The sequence below is a fragment of the Notolepis coatsorum genome (assembly GCF_963971535.1).
Source record: "Notolepis coatsorum genome assembly, chromosome: 1".
Taxonomy (NCBI): domain Eukaryota; kingdom Metazoa; phylum Chordata; class Actinopteri; order Aulopiformes; family Paralepididae; genus Notolepis; species Notolepis coatsorum.
The window spans coordinates 205,926,145-205,939,878 of NC_140165.1; the positions used below are offsets into that span (position 1 = coordinate 205,926,145).

General features: G+C 45.0%; 2 protein-coding genes across 2 annotated transcripts in view; one reads left to right on the forward strand and one right to left on the reverse strand.

The window, feature by feature from the left end:
- The window catches only part of pcsk7 (proprotein convertase subtilisin/kexin type 7), a 67,394-nt gene extending 63,716 nt beyond the window's left edge, over positions 1 to 3,678 (forward strand). The window contains exon 17 of the mRNA XM_084334173.1: positions 1 to 3,678. This exon is cut by the window's left edge and continues 192 nt beyond it. Within this exon, the coding sequence (XP_084190299.1) occupies positions 1 to 93 (93 nt within the window). The 3' untranslated portion in view covers positions 94 to 3,678.
- Positions 3,679 to 3,949: 271 nt separating this feature from the next.
- tagln (transgelin) lies at positions 3,950 to 13,254 on the reverse strand. The gene is made up of 5 exons (XM_084334185.1): positions 13,085 to 13,254; positions 6,928 to 7,116; positions 5,798 to 5,972; positions 5,228 to 5,330; positions 3,950 to 4,657 (listed from the first exon to the last, which is right to left on the reverse strand). Exons 2-5 carry the CDS (start codon positions 7,102 to 7,104, stop codon positions 4,519 to 4,521), a joined length of 594 nt encoding a protein of 197 aa, XP_084190311.1. The 5' UTR covers positions 7,105 to 7,116; positions 13,085 to 13,254; the 3' UTR covers positions 3,950 to 4,518.
- Between the last annotated feature and the right edge of the window lie 480 nt (positions 13,255 to 13,734).

A 13,734-nucleotide genomic window follows, 5' to 3' on the forward strand; every position in this document is an offset into this window, starting at 1 on the left:
GACTCTGGGATGGCCTCTGATATAGAGCTGCACACAGTGCTGGACACACAGGCCAAAGTGCCTCTCATCACCAGAGAGAACCCAGACACATAGCACTGGGCTGGAATGTACTCCATCTGACTTAACCCTGTCCACCCAAAAGGTAGCCAGGGTTTTGTTTTTTTTAGGTGTTTTGAGGTGTGGAAATGATTTAGTAATCATTAGCAAAGCTAGTGGAAGTCAATGGGGAACCGAACCATGTCTCTTAAAAATCTACATCACAGGTAACGTTAGCACCTTACAAACACTTTCCTGTGTCACAACAAAAGTAAACAATATGGAAAGAGTTAAGGTTAAAGGTTTTTCAGATACATGATTGACTTCCATAGCACTGCAAACAAATGCAAATCATTTCTACTTCTAATATGGGGAAAAACCAAAACCCTGAAGCAAGTTGTTTTGGGACTAAAAGCACTCCCAGACTAAATGGAACGTCGCACGGCAGCAGATCGCCACCGTGGTTCGGAGCGGTCGGCGTCCTTTGAGGAACTACTGGCAGCGATGGACCGTTTGGCAGGATGGTGGGGACTAAATCAGCCCAAGTTTCTTAAAACAGGTGGGCATATCCCATGAAGGGGGAAAAATAAGTGGTTCTTTTGGTGGGAAAAGGAAGGCCTGCTTCTTCCTGGCGGGTGTGTGTGTGTGGGACTTTGTTTCTCTGTAACTCGTTTGCCTTTCCACTCGTGAAAACAAACGACCGCCACTTTCAGGTGATTGTTTACTTTGGGCTTACCTTTCACACCTACGTGAAACATTTCCCTTCAGCTATGGAGGAGGAGGCTCATTCTGTTGTCCATTTTCTCAGCGATTGGACAAAGAAAAGAAAAGCCCACAGCAGGCCGTCACAATAATTCTCTTCACAGACTACTCATATTCACCCCCGGGAGGAGGACAAAGGGACCGGGCAGCAGACAGGGAGGCCAACGGTGTCTTTTTACCTCCAGACCAACTTCTCCGTGGTGGAACCATGAATTCCCTTCAGACTCGACCTTTCAGCGACGTTCTCAGGCTACGGGGCCCTGCGGCTCCTCCCCTGTAGTTGAACCTACTTCTGACCTCTGACCCCTGACCATGTGGGTGCAGAAGTGGACTCGAGATGAACTGGACCGTGAAAAGGGGACTCAAGTCCCTCTCTGCTTTCCCCAAACATGTGGCCTTTTATTAAAGCATAACTTCGCAATTTTTTCGACCTTAACCCTTTCACTGCCACCGTCGGTCGCCGTCGGTTGTGTGATAGTAAAGGGGTTAACCTTCTGTTGTGTGGCAGTGAAAGGGTTAACCGGCTGTTGTGTGGCAGTGAAAGGATTAACCTTCTGTGTATTGTCGCAGTGAAAGGGTTAACCGTTTTGGTAGTGTGGCAGTGAAAGGGTTAAGACCCTATTCACGGTCTGTCTACCATGTACCTGACACATAGAGACCATCATTTCACTGAGCGGTCCAGTATTGAGTTAGCTACAATTTCCCTGCAGGCGCTCTCTAGGCTACAATAGCAGACAATGGGCAATTGTAAATCCTTAACAGTGATAAATGTGCTTTTTCGACAGGAAGCTCAGGGTGTATTCTTACCGGTCTCAATATGCTCTCCCGTGAAATGTATCGCAAGAATACACCCTGAACTTCCCGTCTCGGAGAAGCACATTTATCATTGTTTTTGCAAAGGATTTGATTGCCCATTGTCTGCTATTGTAGCCAAGGGAAATTGTAGCTAAGGTCCAAAATAGCAAGGTTATCCTTTAAATATTGTGTGTGTCTCTGTGTGTGTGTGTGTGTGTGTGTGTGTGTGTGTGTGTGTGTGTGTGCGCGTGCGCGCCTGTGCGTCTCAGACAGTGTTGGGGCAACTACTCTACAACTGTAGTTTACCAAACAACAAGCTACATAACAATAAAATAGTTAAACTGAACCTTAACTACTCTAAAAAGTAGGAGGGGGACAGGGAGCACATTTCTATATAGCCAGGTGTTACAAGGTGCAGGTCAAACATGAGATATACAGGGGTGAGTCTCTGCAGAATGCAGTTATTTGTCCTTCAGATAGTCAATGAATGGGCTCCATATGTCCGAAAACCTGTTGTGCTCTTTGGATCTGTAATAGCGGATCATCTCCATCTGTATGATTGTGATCATTTCATTGAGCCATTTCTGGAAACACGAGGTGTAGGTGATTTCCAATCTGTTAGAATAATTTTTTGTGCGGCTACCATGCCGAGCATTAGTGTCTGTTGTTCCTCCCTTGTGTACCTTAAGGCAGTCTCTGAACACCCAAAGAGTGCCATAAACCCTGGAAAACCACTGGAATATTATTATATTATTATATTAACTTTGTGACCATGTCAGCATAGTTAAGTTTAAATAAGAGTTTGGGATTTCTGGATATTCTGAGTCCTAAATATGAAAAATTGTCATTTACTACTTTAAATGGTAGAGCATTAAGAAAGTCTGAGTTCAGGCCGCCCGAGAGAGGCATGAACTCACTCTTACCCCAATTGATTGTGTAGCCAGAAAGCTTACCAAATGATTCAATGAAATCTAACAAGGGAGGAACAGAGGTTTCTGGGTCTGAGAGATATAACCATGTGTCATCAGCGTAAAGGCTCACCCGGCTTTCCAACTACTGCAAAATGTAGTTAAACTAGAAATTGAACTACATGTAGTGAACGACTCCCCAACACTGTTCTCAGAGGTGTGTGTTTGTGCATGTGTGTACTGGGGTGTGTGTTAGACGGGGACAGAAATTGGTCCTGTACTTTGAGAAAGAGAGAGATCAAATTTGAATGTGCACTAGGGAATTTTATGAAACTACTGGTGTGTGTGTGTGTGTGGGCTGCACGATTTTGGGAAATAATCTAATTTGCGATTATAATAATTTTTTTTAAGCAGCCCCACAGAGGTTTATTGTAAAATGCGACTTGCATCTGGCCTACGCCTTGGGTCTGTTTGGGACACTGAGCCTGAAAATGTTTCTTTTTACCTGGGAATCGATACTGGTACCCAACGGTACTTTTTTTCCTGTACTTTACTCTCCCTCTCTGAAGTCTAAACTTCACAACACACAATCTAAAACCCCTTACCTCCCTCTCCCAAACTGTTCCTACAACAATAACAACAACTTGCAAAGGAGATCTTGTATCTCAATGGGACTTCCTGGTCAAATTGCGATTAGCTAATTCCATCATTTAAAATTGCGATTTCGATTAAAAATCGTTCAGCCCTAGTGTGTGTGTGTGTGTGTTTGTGTGTATAAGAGAGAGAGTGCATGTTCTTGTTGGAACAGGTTTGATAATGTCATTCATAGTGGTCATTGTGGTTTTGGGTTGTTGTGTGAGTGAGTGTGAGGGCTACCAATTTCTTCCAGTACTTGAAATACTTTATTTGGGAGTTTCAAGTGTGTGTGTGGGATTTGGTGTATTTTTTTCAGAAAAAGATTTTTTTTAAATCTATATATATATACACACACTGCGTGCCTGTTGTACAGATATACTTCAAACAAGATTGATTTCTATAAACTGTTATTAAGTATTAAAGAGTTCAAATCTTTTTTAACGTAAGAAATGTTTGGAGTGGAAAGTGGAACGCTGTGTTTTGCTGTGCAAGTCACAGTGACAGATGACCTGAATGGAAAGAATAAATACTGTTGATGGGATTTTGTTTCTTATCTGTTCATTCAACCTACATTATTTAACATGGGACACATACTGTACATGCTGCTTTGCCCCAGTGGCCTGATCTCTCTCTCTCTCACACACACACACACACACACACACACACACACACACACACACACACACACACTGTAGTAGGGACACTTTGTCTGCTGGTATTTACACTTCTGCCTTGTTGAAGTTTAGTAGTCTGTGGATCGTAGAGTCCAGAATAAAACCCAACTACCCACAATCAAAGTCCACACTGTAATGTAATGTCAACATCATTATTTAATGGGACAATGTATAAAAATACCTGGGCTGATACAGCGGGCATAGCAGACTTGCAGGCAGTAGTGAATACTCGTCAATATTGTATAACACGGTATGACACAAGTATTTGTATTGCCTCTAGAATTCCATCAAACATCCTCCTGAAGGTTTAAGACATCTCTGTGGTTTATAATTTGAGTCTGAATTCGGAATTCAATGTCTACTATTAAAAAGAAAAGTATTACGCCAATTCAGAACTACTAAGACTGTCCCACTTGTTCTATCTGCTGCAAGGCAGGCTGGGCTTTGGGTTGTTCGCCAGTACAGGATACTGAAGGGTTCAGAGTAAGAGGACAGGAGGGGAGGGAGAAGCTCATAGCAGCCCTGCTCATAGGGAATTAAGGTTTTGGTACGGGATATAATGTAGTAAGGCTCTAAAGCAGATGGGCAGTTAGGTTAGGCCTCGTTTTGGACCTAGGACCTAGGAAGGTATTTGGGTTGAGTGGGGGCAGGGGGGATCAGGTATGGAGAGGATCAAAGAGGTTTTCGGTGTCGGTGGATCAACGGTCTCAGAGGATCTGTCTGGTTGCTCCGTAGCTCATGCCCTGCTGAGAAGCTCCCTTATTGGAGCCCATCTGTAGGCCAATCACATTCTTCCCTGCCTTCATCTGGTCATCAGAGAAATCCCGTTTGTTCTCCTGGGCTTTCCTGCAATGAATTAAGGGAAATATTGTGAAAAAACATGCACACATCGGAATACAAATTTGTAAAGCTATCGTGAGAGGCTACGACATACATACAGAAAAGCTATGACATAGAATGTCAAATGATATACCGTATGCAATGACACTAATAAGACCAAGATCGGTCATTATGGGTCCTTGTAAAATTGTTTGTCATCCCCTTTAGAGAGAAATTGGGCTGTCGGAACGAAGTAGCCAGAACGAATGTCTGCCAGTGCTGAACTACTTCTGAGAAGGTTGGGGCTGCTTCCCATCCTCATATCATTCTAGTAACCAGGCAGCTCAGATGTGAGTTCCAGGGCCAAAGACGACGCATGCCTGGCTCCATGCGTCATGCTGTTCAACGTCAGAATGGACCTGTCTCAAACCCTGCCCTCTTTTCTTGATCCTCCAATCACAACTGTCGCTTACCTCGGACAAACCAAGTTTGTCCGAGGTAAGCGACAGCTGTGATTGGAGGATCAAGAAAAGGGGCAGGGTTTGAGACAGGTCTATTAGTAGTATAAAAAGAACACATCTTCTGTATGGAACTCACTTGAAGAACCAGCTGGCGTCTCCCCGGTACGTCCCCTGGTCTTTAGTCACGGCCAGGCTTCCCAGAGCTGACAGGCACCTCTGCACCGCGGCCAGATCTTTACCTATCATGGCCCAAACACAATCAGGCTTGTTAACATGGCATCACACACACACACACACACACACACACACACCAGTATTCTGTTATGTATATGAAGAGCTTCATTCCAAAACAAAACATCCACTATTTGATATTGATGAGATACTATTTCAAGTTATGAGCCATATTTTTTGCTAATAAACTTGGCACAAGACAGTTTTTAGAAGATAATCAAATAGTGAGCAGACACAGTACTGTACATCCCAGCTAGAAACCTTTTTCCAAAATTAAAGGGCTGTAGATGTAGAATATATTTAGAAATGAAACCCTGTGTACCTAGATACTTCTAGTGCAGTCATCAGGATAGCTTACACCAACTCTGCCTTTCACAAATACAAATGCTTCTGTTCCAGATCTGGTTCAAAGCCTTTCAAATACTTTGAAAAGTGTTTTCTGTTTAAGAAAAGAAGTCCATGCATCAGCTCTGACCTTCCCAGAGGTCGACGGTCTGGAACATGTCAGTCTTGGCGACACCGTACTTCTCGGCAGCGGTGAGGAACTGGGAGATCTGCTCCATCTGTTTGAAGGCCATGGGGGACGATTGAATCTTCTTCACTGCCTTGGTGTCCCCTGGGAACAGGGTGTTGATGAACTCACACAGCACCTGGGGAGAGGAGAGCGAGGGACATAGGAGATACAAGAGAGTTAAAGGGGAACGCCACCCATTTTAAGAATTCACATGTTATTCCTGAAAGGAATAGGGGAGAAAGGGGAGGCGTGCTAAAGTAGCATCCCAGCTGCATAAGCAGCTTGCCTGACCTGACCCAGTGGGCTTATGGATCTCGGCTCTGAAACTGCATCGAACTTTCTGCTTATCATCATAGTACTGTACCTCCTAACCTAGCACGGCAGCTGGCTTTGCAGGATCAGAAGATTATGAAATCACGTGACTACTGTATATTTGTAGATCTGGTATGTCATAAATGTCTAGATGTAACAGTACTGTATCTGTATGTCATGTATGTCATATATGTTATGATAAATTGAAAATGGGGGACCCTGATGTAAACAAGACGAAAGTCTTTCTCTGGTCTGCATCCCCTTAACAATTGTGTGTATTGAGCTGTACTGTATTGTACCCATTCTGCAATCTGTTAATAACATTTTCAATCAATCAATCAATCCACCTTGTCAGGCTTCAAATGATGCGCAGTGGTTCTGACCAATCAGCATCCTTTTAGAAACTACTGGCTGCTACTGCAAAGATACTCTGCAAAGTGTTTATTTTTAACAGCCGATTCTATTCCAAACAGTTTCAAAGGACGACTTATCTGATGTTCTGTGTAACAGAGCACCTCATGGGTCGTGTTGCGTACCTCCTGAAGGTAACATATCATTCCAGTATTGAAAATCAGTGGTATTCCCCCTACATTCCAACAGCCATCACTGATGTTTACTGCAGAGTGGAGGGACTGGGTGACCCATGTTACTGACCAAACACTCCAGTGATGGCCGTCTTGAGTGTAAGGCTATTATTTTAACATGTAGACCACTTATTTTAACAAACAACATTATACCACTTACAACACCTTTAATGAAAACATGCGGCTCGTACTCACACATCCGTCTTTGAGCCAGGACTGGAAGCCCAGTTTCCCTGCCTCTGGCTTGCCCACACTGTCACACTGCAGGTTAATCCACTCCACCAGGATCTGCTCCAGATCCGTGTCGTACTTGCTGTCGATCTTGTCCTGAACCTGCCGGCTCATCCCGTAAGATGGACCCTTGTTAGCCATGCCGACGACTCCCTGAGATGAGGGGTGGAGGAAAGTTGGAGGGGGGTTGAGGAGAGAACAGTGCAGAGAGGTGGAGAGAAGGGAAGGAGGGAGGGAGAGAGGGAGATTAACACTAGAAAAGGCCTAAGAATGTCCATTTGGCACAAACATTAAGTGGAGGGAGATGATGTGGTCTGTTTTGCGCTTGTCGACAAGAGGAGTTCAATTTTGTATCTTATTTTGTATTTGATGGAGGCAAGGAGGAATGGCCTTACTATTCAGCTGAGAATGTATGGCAAGATACATTTTTGTTTCTAGCTAGACTCTTACTTGGAATATTTAGAATCAGACTATGATTCACACTCGTACACAGAGCTGCCTCTACGCCAGCTTGACAGTGGAACGTTGTCAAATGTTTCGCTTTGGAGTGTGACTATCTGGATATGCCAGATACTGTATGTGCAAGCAACCTGGGATGCTATTGCAACTATTTCCTCGCTGGTTGTTTTATGCTTGATATAACAACAGATAATGAGGACAGCGCTTGCACCAATATTCAAGGTGCAACCAAAAATATATCTATTGTCAGTTCAAGGGAAGCGTTACTCTTGCTTACATACAATTTGATGTGTTATGTGTTTATATATATATTTATATTTCTGTACAAATACACCTTTTTTATTACTGTAAGCAGGAGTAGCCTACTCCCTATACTATTAAACTGATACAAGCAGTAGTATTTGTCCAACACTGCAATATTGTTTAGCCATACATAAGGGCACAGACATTGGATCCTTAGACACAGACACATGCGAACAATTTGGGACAAATAGCACATTCACTCAGAAACATACAGTACGTGTTCACCCTGCGCATATACATATACAAATACAAACATATCGATGACATGCATGTCAGATGCGTGTATAGAAGCATAGATGCTCAGCACTCAAGTAGAGAACCTTGATTTCCCAACAGAGAAACATCAATTGCATTTTTGTTGTCTCAGAATGCACACCAGTTCAACCTTTAGTCTGAGGTGAAGTAGTGCACAATGGGAGCCCTGTGACACTCAGCCATTTTAGCATACTTTCACCTCATCTCTCTCTCTCTCTCTCTCTCTCTCTCTCTCTCTCTCTGTGTCAATACACACACACACACATTGCTGCCACATTTTATGCTGTCATATTGCATATTTGGGCCCAACAGCCAAGTGCGAAGCCCATATCATGGTGCAGTTTGCACCATCACCTTTGATGCCATCTCGATGTCAGGTCACTTCAACTTCCTGTTCCTGGGGGGGGGGGGGGGGGTCAAAGTTTAAATGTTGAATGTTAAACACCTAGAGGTCAAGTCACTTGACAAGATGTCATGTTTCTGCAAGAGTCTCCTTTTTTCCAGAGAGAAAATCAGTTGTTCCACAATGCCTATTGATTTATTTTGGCATACAATATTTTGCTATGGTTTTGCCATGTTTGGATAAGTCTACAAAGTGTTCTTTGTAGCTGCCAGATAGTGTACACATGCCCTCATAGTCTCATAGTCTACGTGCTGATGGTATCACAGGACTGATGCCAGGGAAGGCCACAGAGCAGGACCGCCATGATCCCTGTTCTTCCACACCACCAGAAACCTGTCTGTCTGTCTCTCTGTCTGTCTGTCTGTCTGTCTGTCTGTCTGTCTGTCTGTCTGTCTGTCTGTCTGTCTGTCTGTCTGTCTGTCTGTCTGTCTGTCTGTTCTCTGTCTGTCTGTCCTGTCTCTCTCTCTCTCTCTCTCTCTCTCTCTCTCTCTCTCTCTCTCTCTCTCTCTCTCTCTCTCTCTCTCTCTCTCTGTCTGACTCTCTCCCCTCTCTCTCTCTGTCTGACTCTCTCTCCTCTCTCTCTCTTCTCTCTGTCTCTCTCTCTCTCTCTCTTCTCTCTCTCTCTCTCTCTCTCTCTCTCTCTCTCTCTCTCTCTCTCTCTCTCTCTCTCTCTCTCTCTCTCTCTCTCTCTCTCTCTCTCTCTCTCTCTGTGCCTGTCTGTATCTCTCTCCAGTCTGACTCTGATTCTCTCTCTCCCCCCTCTCTCTTTCTCTCTGTAGACTCTGATCTCTCTCTCTCTCTCTCTCTCTCTCTCTCTCTCCCTCTCTCTCTCTCTCTCTCTCTCTCTCTCTCTCTCTCTCTCTCTCTCTCTCTCTCTCTCTCTCTCTCTCTCTCTCTCTACTCATGCCTCGTTACCCTCACTGAGATGCGTCATTATAGGAGACATTATAGAGGAATGCTGGTTTGGTATGATGCTGTTAAGTTCTTTTTCCATTGGCCTCTAGTCTACAGCCTCATAAACAACTATGTTGACCACAATTACAAATCATACAAGCTCTGCTCCATAGCAGGACAGAGGAGTTGTAGGCACAACACAGATAACTCAATGCCCTTTAGAAATGAAGAGGAGAGAAGTGGTGAGAAATGAAGGGGAGAGAAGAGAAGAGAAGAGAAGAGAAGAGAGAGAGAGAAGAGAAGAGAAGAGAAGAGAAATTAAAGGGAGAGAAGAGAAGTGATGAGAAATGAAGGGGAGAGAAGAGAAGAGAAGTGATGAGAAATGTAGGGGATAGAAGAGGAGAGAAGAGAAATTAAGAGAAAATATGAGAAGAGAAGAGAAATTAAGAGAAGAGAAGATACATAAGAGAAGAGAAGAGAAGAGAAGAGAAGAGAAGAGAAGAGAAGAGTTTCTTTCTTCATTGCCGACAGTTATCTGTTTCTTTCTTTACCATGTGTCAGTCTGTGTGGTGCCAACCATATAATGATTGCGTCATCGCTTGGGAGGTCAACTAGGACCATTGGGGCCTGGTTCCATGTTTGGTATTCATGTGCACCTAGGGACCAGTTGTTAGGTTTGGAACCAGGTCCAGGTCTAATAACTCAGGAACAGTTGTTATTTAAACAAGCTTCTGTTTTGCCTGGCTGGCTATGTATCCTGTGTTGACTTCATTGATCTAGGTTATCATGCATGAATGGAATAGGTGCTGTTCACGATTCAAACTCCCCAATACCATGCATTTACACCACCTTCTTATATTTTTCCAAAGTGTGTTTTTCAAGTAAGCGCGCTATAGCTTACTCTCATAATATACTGTATCTTATAGGGAGGTGTAGTCTGACTTCACTTTGGACCGCCCGCGTGGTCCATCCGTTTAGGGATTTATCATTGGGAAAATGGATTATCGGTTTAAGCATTTTTGGTTGAAATAAAATTTGACGTCATTATTTTACGATTAATTGTGAATATTTTCATGTTGAGCTATAGATTGAGGATGAATACGCACAGAAAGGTACACCATGCAAATGTTATTTGTTTTAAACGAGACGATTTAGAAATGGGCAATGGGGAAATACATTGTGATTTCAAGCGAGGTGGACCGGCCGGAAACAACAACCACTACACCTCCCTATTATGCATGACATTGTCACCACCACCGTCCAAACCTCTACATTCTGTTGTTCCTGCTCTGTTTCTGTGTTACCATGGTGACCCTGGCTGGTGCCCGAACAGGAAGCCAGTGTCGGGGCCTGTGGTCGGTGGGAACTGTGGCTGCCTGAGGACATGACATCATGTAGCCGACCCGCTGCTGGAGCTTAGCAGCTAATCACTGCATGGTGATCTGTTGTGTTTCTGCTGACACTGAACTGGAACAGATAGTGTTATCTGATGTAGGTTTGGTATATAAGGGTTGGGTTATAACTGCTATCCCCTCATTGCAGCACGGTGGTGTAGTGGTTAACACTGTCGCCTCACAGCAAGAAGGTCCAGGGTTCGATTCCCGCTTGGGGACCAGGTTTCCGCGATGCCAGGTACCCAGGTGGGGTATCTCCCAGGCCTTTCTGTGTGGAGTTTGCATGTTCTCCCCGTGCTCGCAAGGGTCCCCCCTGATAAGATAAACCCAATGGAAAAACATGCACAACAACAGATCGCTGACGCTGTCATGTCCCTGACGAAGACAGGCAGGAGCACTTGGATTGGTCCCCGGGCACGCCCCCTCGCCAACGCCCTATCTGCTCCCAGCTGCCCTTGAGGGGAAGGACGACGGGATGGGTTAAGAGCAGAGCTCAATCGCATCGGCGACCCTGAGAAAGACAATGCATGTGTGTGTGTGTATTCCTGTGTGTGTGTGTGCCGCCCATTGCATGTCCCATGTCGTTGCATGCCGAATAAAGACGTCTCTAAAGAGGTCCTGCATTATATTGGCAGAACCCTTATATGTCACCACTGGACTGAATAATGCTATCTGAAGCATATCACTGTAAGATAACCCTTTATTGTATATGGCTGTGGTGAACAACTGTAAATAAACTAGTGTGATGCTCTGTACTGCTGTACGTGTGTTGTTGCCAGACGACTGGCAGTGTGGATAGGCTTATCTGCTATGGTTGTTGCTGTAGCGAGCAGCGCCGTCCAGAGGGACTTCCCTCCAGCTACTGTAGGCTTGGCAACCCTGGGGGTTGGACCTTCAAGGAACTGCTATGGCCCATTCTGTTTCAGTGGTCTTCACTCCGCATACAACAGCTATGGTTTTACACTGAGGGCCTCCATCTACCTACATCATGTCTCAAATTAAATATTGTGTTCATGGAGCAACATTTGTTGTGGAAAAGTCTGCTTCCAGAGAAGTCTAGATACAGTCTTTGCTGTCTCTCCCCACTCACCTGTCTGTCTGTCTGTCTGTCTGTCTGTCTGTCTGTCTGTCTGTCTGTCTGTCTGTCTGTCTGTCTGTCTGTCTGTCTGTCTGTCTGTCTGTCTGTCTGTCTGTCTGTCTGTCTGTCTGTCTGTCTGTCTGTCTGTCTGTCTCTGTAACTCTGTGTTTGCATCTCCCCTTCTGACCTTTGGGCATCCAGGCATCTAAAGCCCATGTATGGCAGTGGTTCATTTGCTAGAGCAAACAGGAGAATGCAAGTGATGCTGTTCCTGGCAGGAGGAGCTGATCACCTCCTCCGTCACCCTTCAACACCTCCTACATGGAGCTGATCACCTCCTCCGTCACCCTTCAACACCTCCTACATGGAGCTGATCACCTCCTCTGTCACCCTTCAACACCTCCTACATGGAGCTGATCACCTCCTCCGTCACCCTACAACACCTCCTACATGGAGCTGATCACCTCCTCTGTCACCCTTCAACACCTCCTACATGGAGCTGATCACCTCCTCTGTCACCCTTCAACACCTCCTACATGGAGCTGATCACCTCCTCTGTCACCCTTCAACACCTACATGGAGCTGATCACCTCCTCTGTCACCCTTCAACACCTCCTACATGGAGCTGATCACCTCCTCTGTCACCCTTCAACACCTACATGGAGCTGATCACCTCCTCTGTCACCCTACAACACCTCCTACATGGAGCTGATCACCTCCTCTGTCACCCTTCAACACCTCCTACATCCTCTCCTAAGTAGAAAAAGTCTATATTAGTCGATTATAGTTCTCTAGGATTCCTCCATTTGCCACAAAACAAAATCATTGAGGGTATATAACAGCACAGCAGTAAAATATGAAGAAATTAACATTTGCATCTGACAACTAAAGCAACACCTGATCGACAACAATCGTCAATCCAAGGAAGATCATCATATCAAGTACACTCACACACATGATGGTGTATGAGACTCCAAGACACGATGGTTGTGCACACATGCCATACAAACGAGTTAGATACATGATGGCATACAGTATGCAATTTATAACATGTAGGCCTGCATGTATCTAAAGATTTGATTGTTTCTGTGTCATGTGGACCACAAAACATGCATGCTCTCTGTTTGTCAAAGGACTTGGCTGAACAGCATAATCTGACCAGACAATTAACTGACTGACGACTTCACCTGACTGGCTGACTGACCGAAGGCCAGACTGACCGATATGACTTGATCAGCTGATTCTGTCCTCTGTCTCGTTGGTTGGCTGATTGTCTGACCCACTGACAGACTGTCAACCTAAGCACAGGTAAACTCCAACAGAGACAAAACTCACCGTGCAAAAGAATAGGTGGAGGAGGAGAAGAAGAGCTGGTCCTGCGCTGTGCTCTGGTGTGTGCCGGTTGAGTGGATGGCTGTTTGAGTGAGCGTTTGTATACGATTAGCAGTAGGCTGGATCCTCCCTCTAAAAAACTGATGGCTTAAAAGGACCAGATGGCTACAGGCTACAATGAGGCTACAGTGACTTCACTTGTCTAGGAGGAGAGGCTGAGAGAAAAGGAGGGAGGGAGAAAAACAGAAAGGAGGGAACAAGGGGGAAAAGGAAACCACATCCTTAAAAGGGCATGGCCTTTCTGCAACTCTCTCTCTCTCTCTTTTTCTCTCTCTCTCTCTCTCTCTCTCTCTCTCTCTCTCTCTCTCTCTCTCTCTCTCTCTCTCTCTCTCTCTCTCTCTCTCTCTCTCTCTCTCTCTCTCTCTCTCTCTCTCTCTCTTTCTCTCTCTCTCGGTCTGGTAAAAAAGCCCAGCCTTATTTGGGTAAGCCTGTGTGAAGGGAGTGGGGAGGGCAGCCAGGCAGCTTTGGTTTGGTCGTCAGGAATTCTCCAAATACTTCACCACACCACCCCTTCGACTCAGAGCAACTCAGAGGAGGGAGGGAGTGGGGAAAGAGGGAGGAAGACAGTCAAATAAAGTCAAACAGTGAGAAAG

Excerpts from the sequence above, each read along its gene's own strand:
- tagln (XM_084334185.1), bottom strand. The coding sequence starts at position 7,104 with ATGGCTAACAAGGGTCCATCTTACGGGATGAGCCGGCAGGTTCAGGAC. Across the intron at positions 5,973-6,927 it reads CCTGGCTCAAAGACGGATGT|GTGCTGTGTGAGTTCATCAA; the intron begins GTGAGTACGAGC and ends TCCTCTCCCCAG. Across the intron at positions 5,331-5,797 it reads GACCGTCGACCTCTGGGAAG|GTAAAGATCTGGCCGCGGTG; the intron begins GTCAGAGCTGAT and ends GGGCCATGATAG.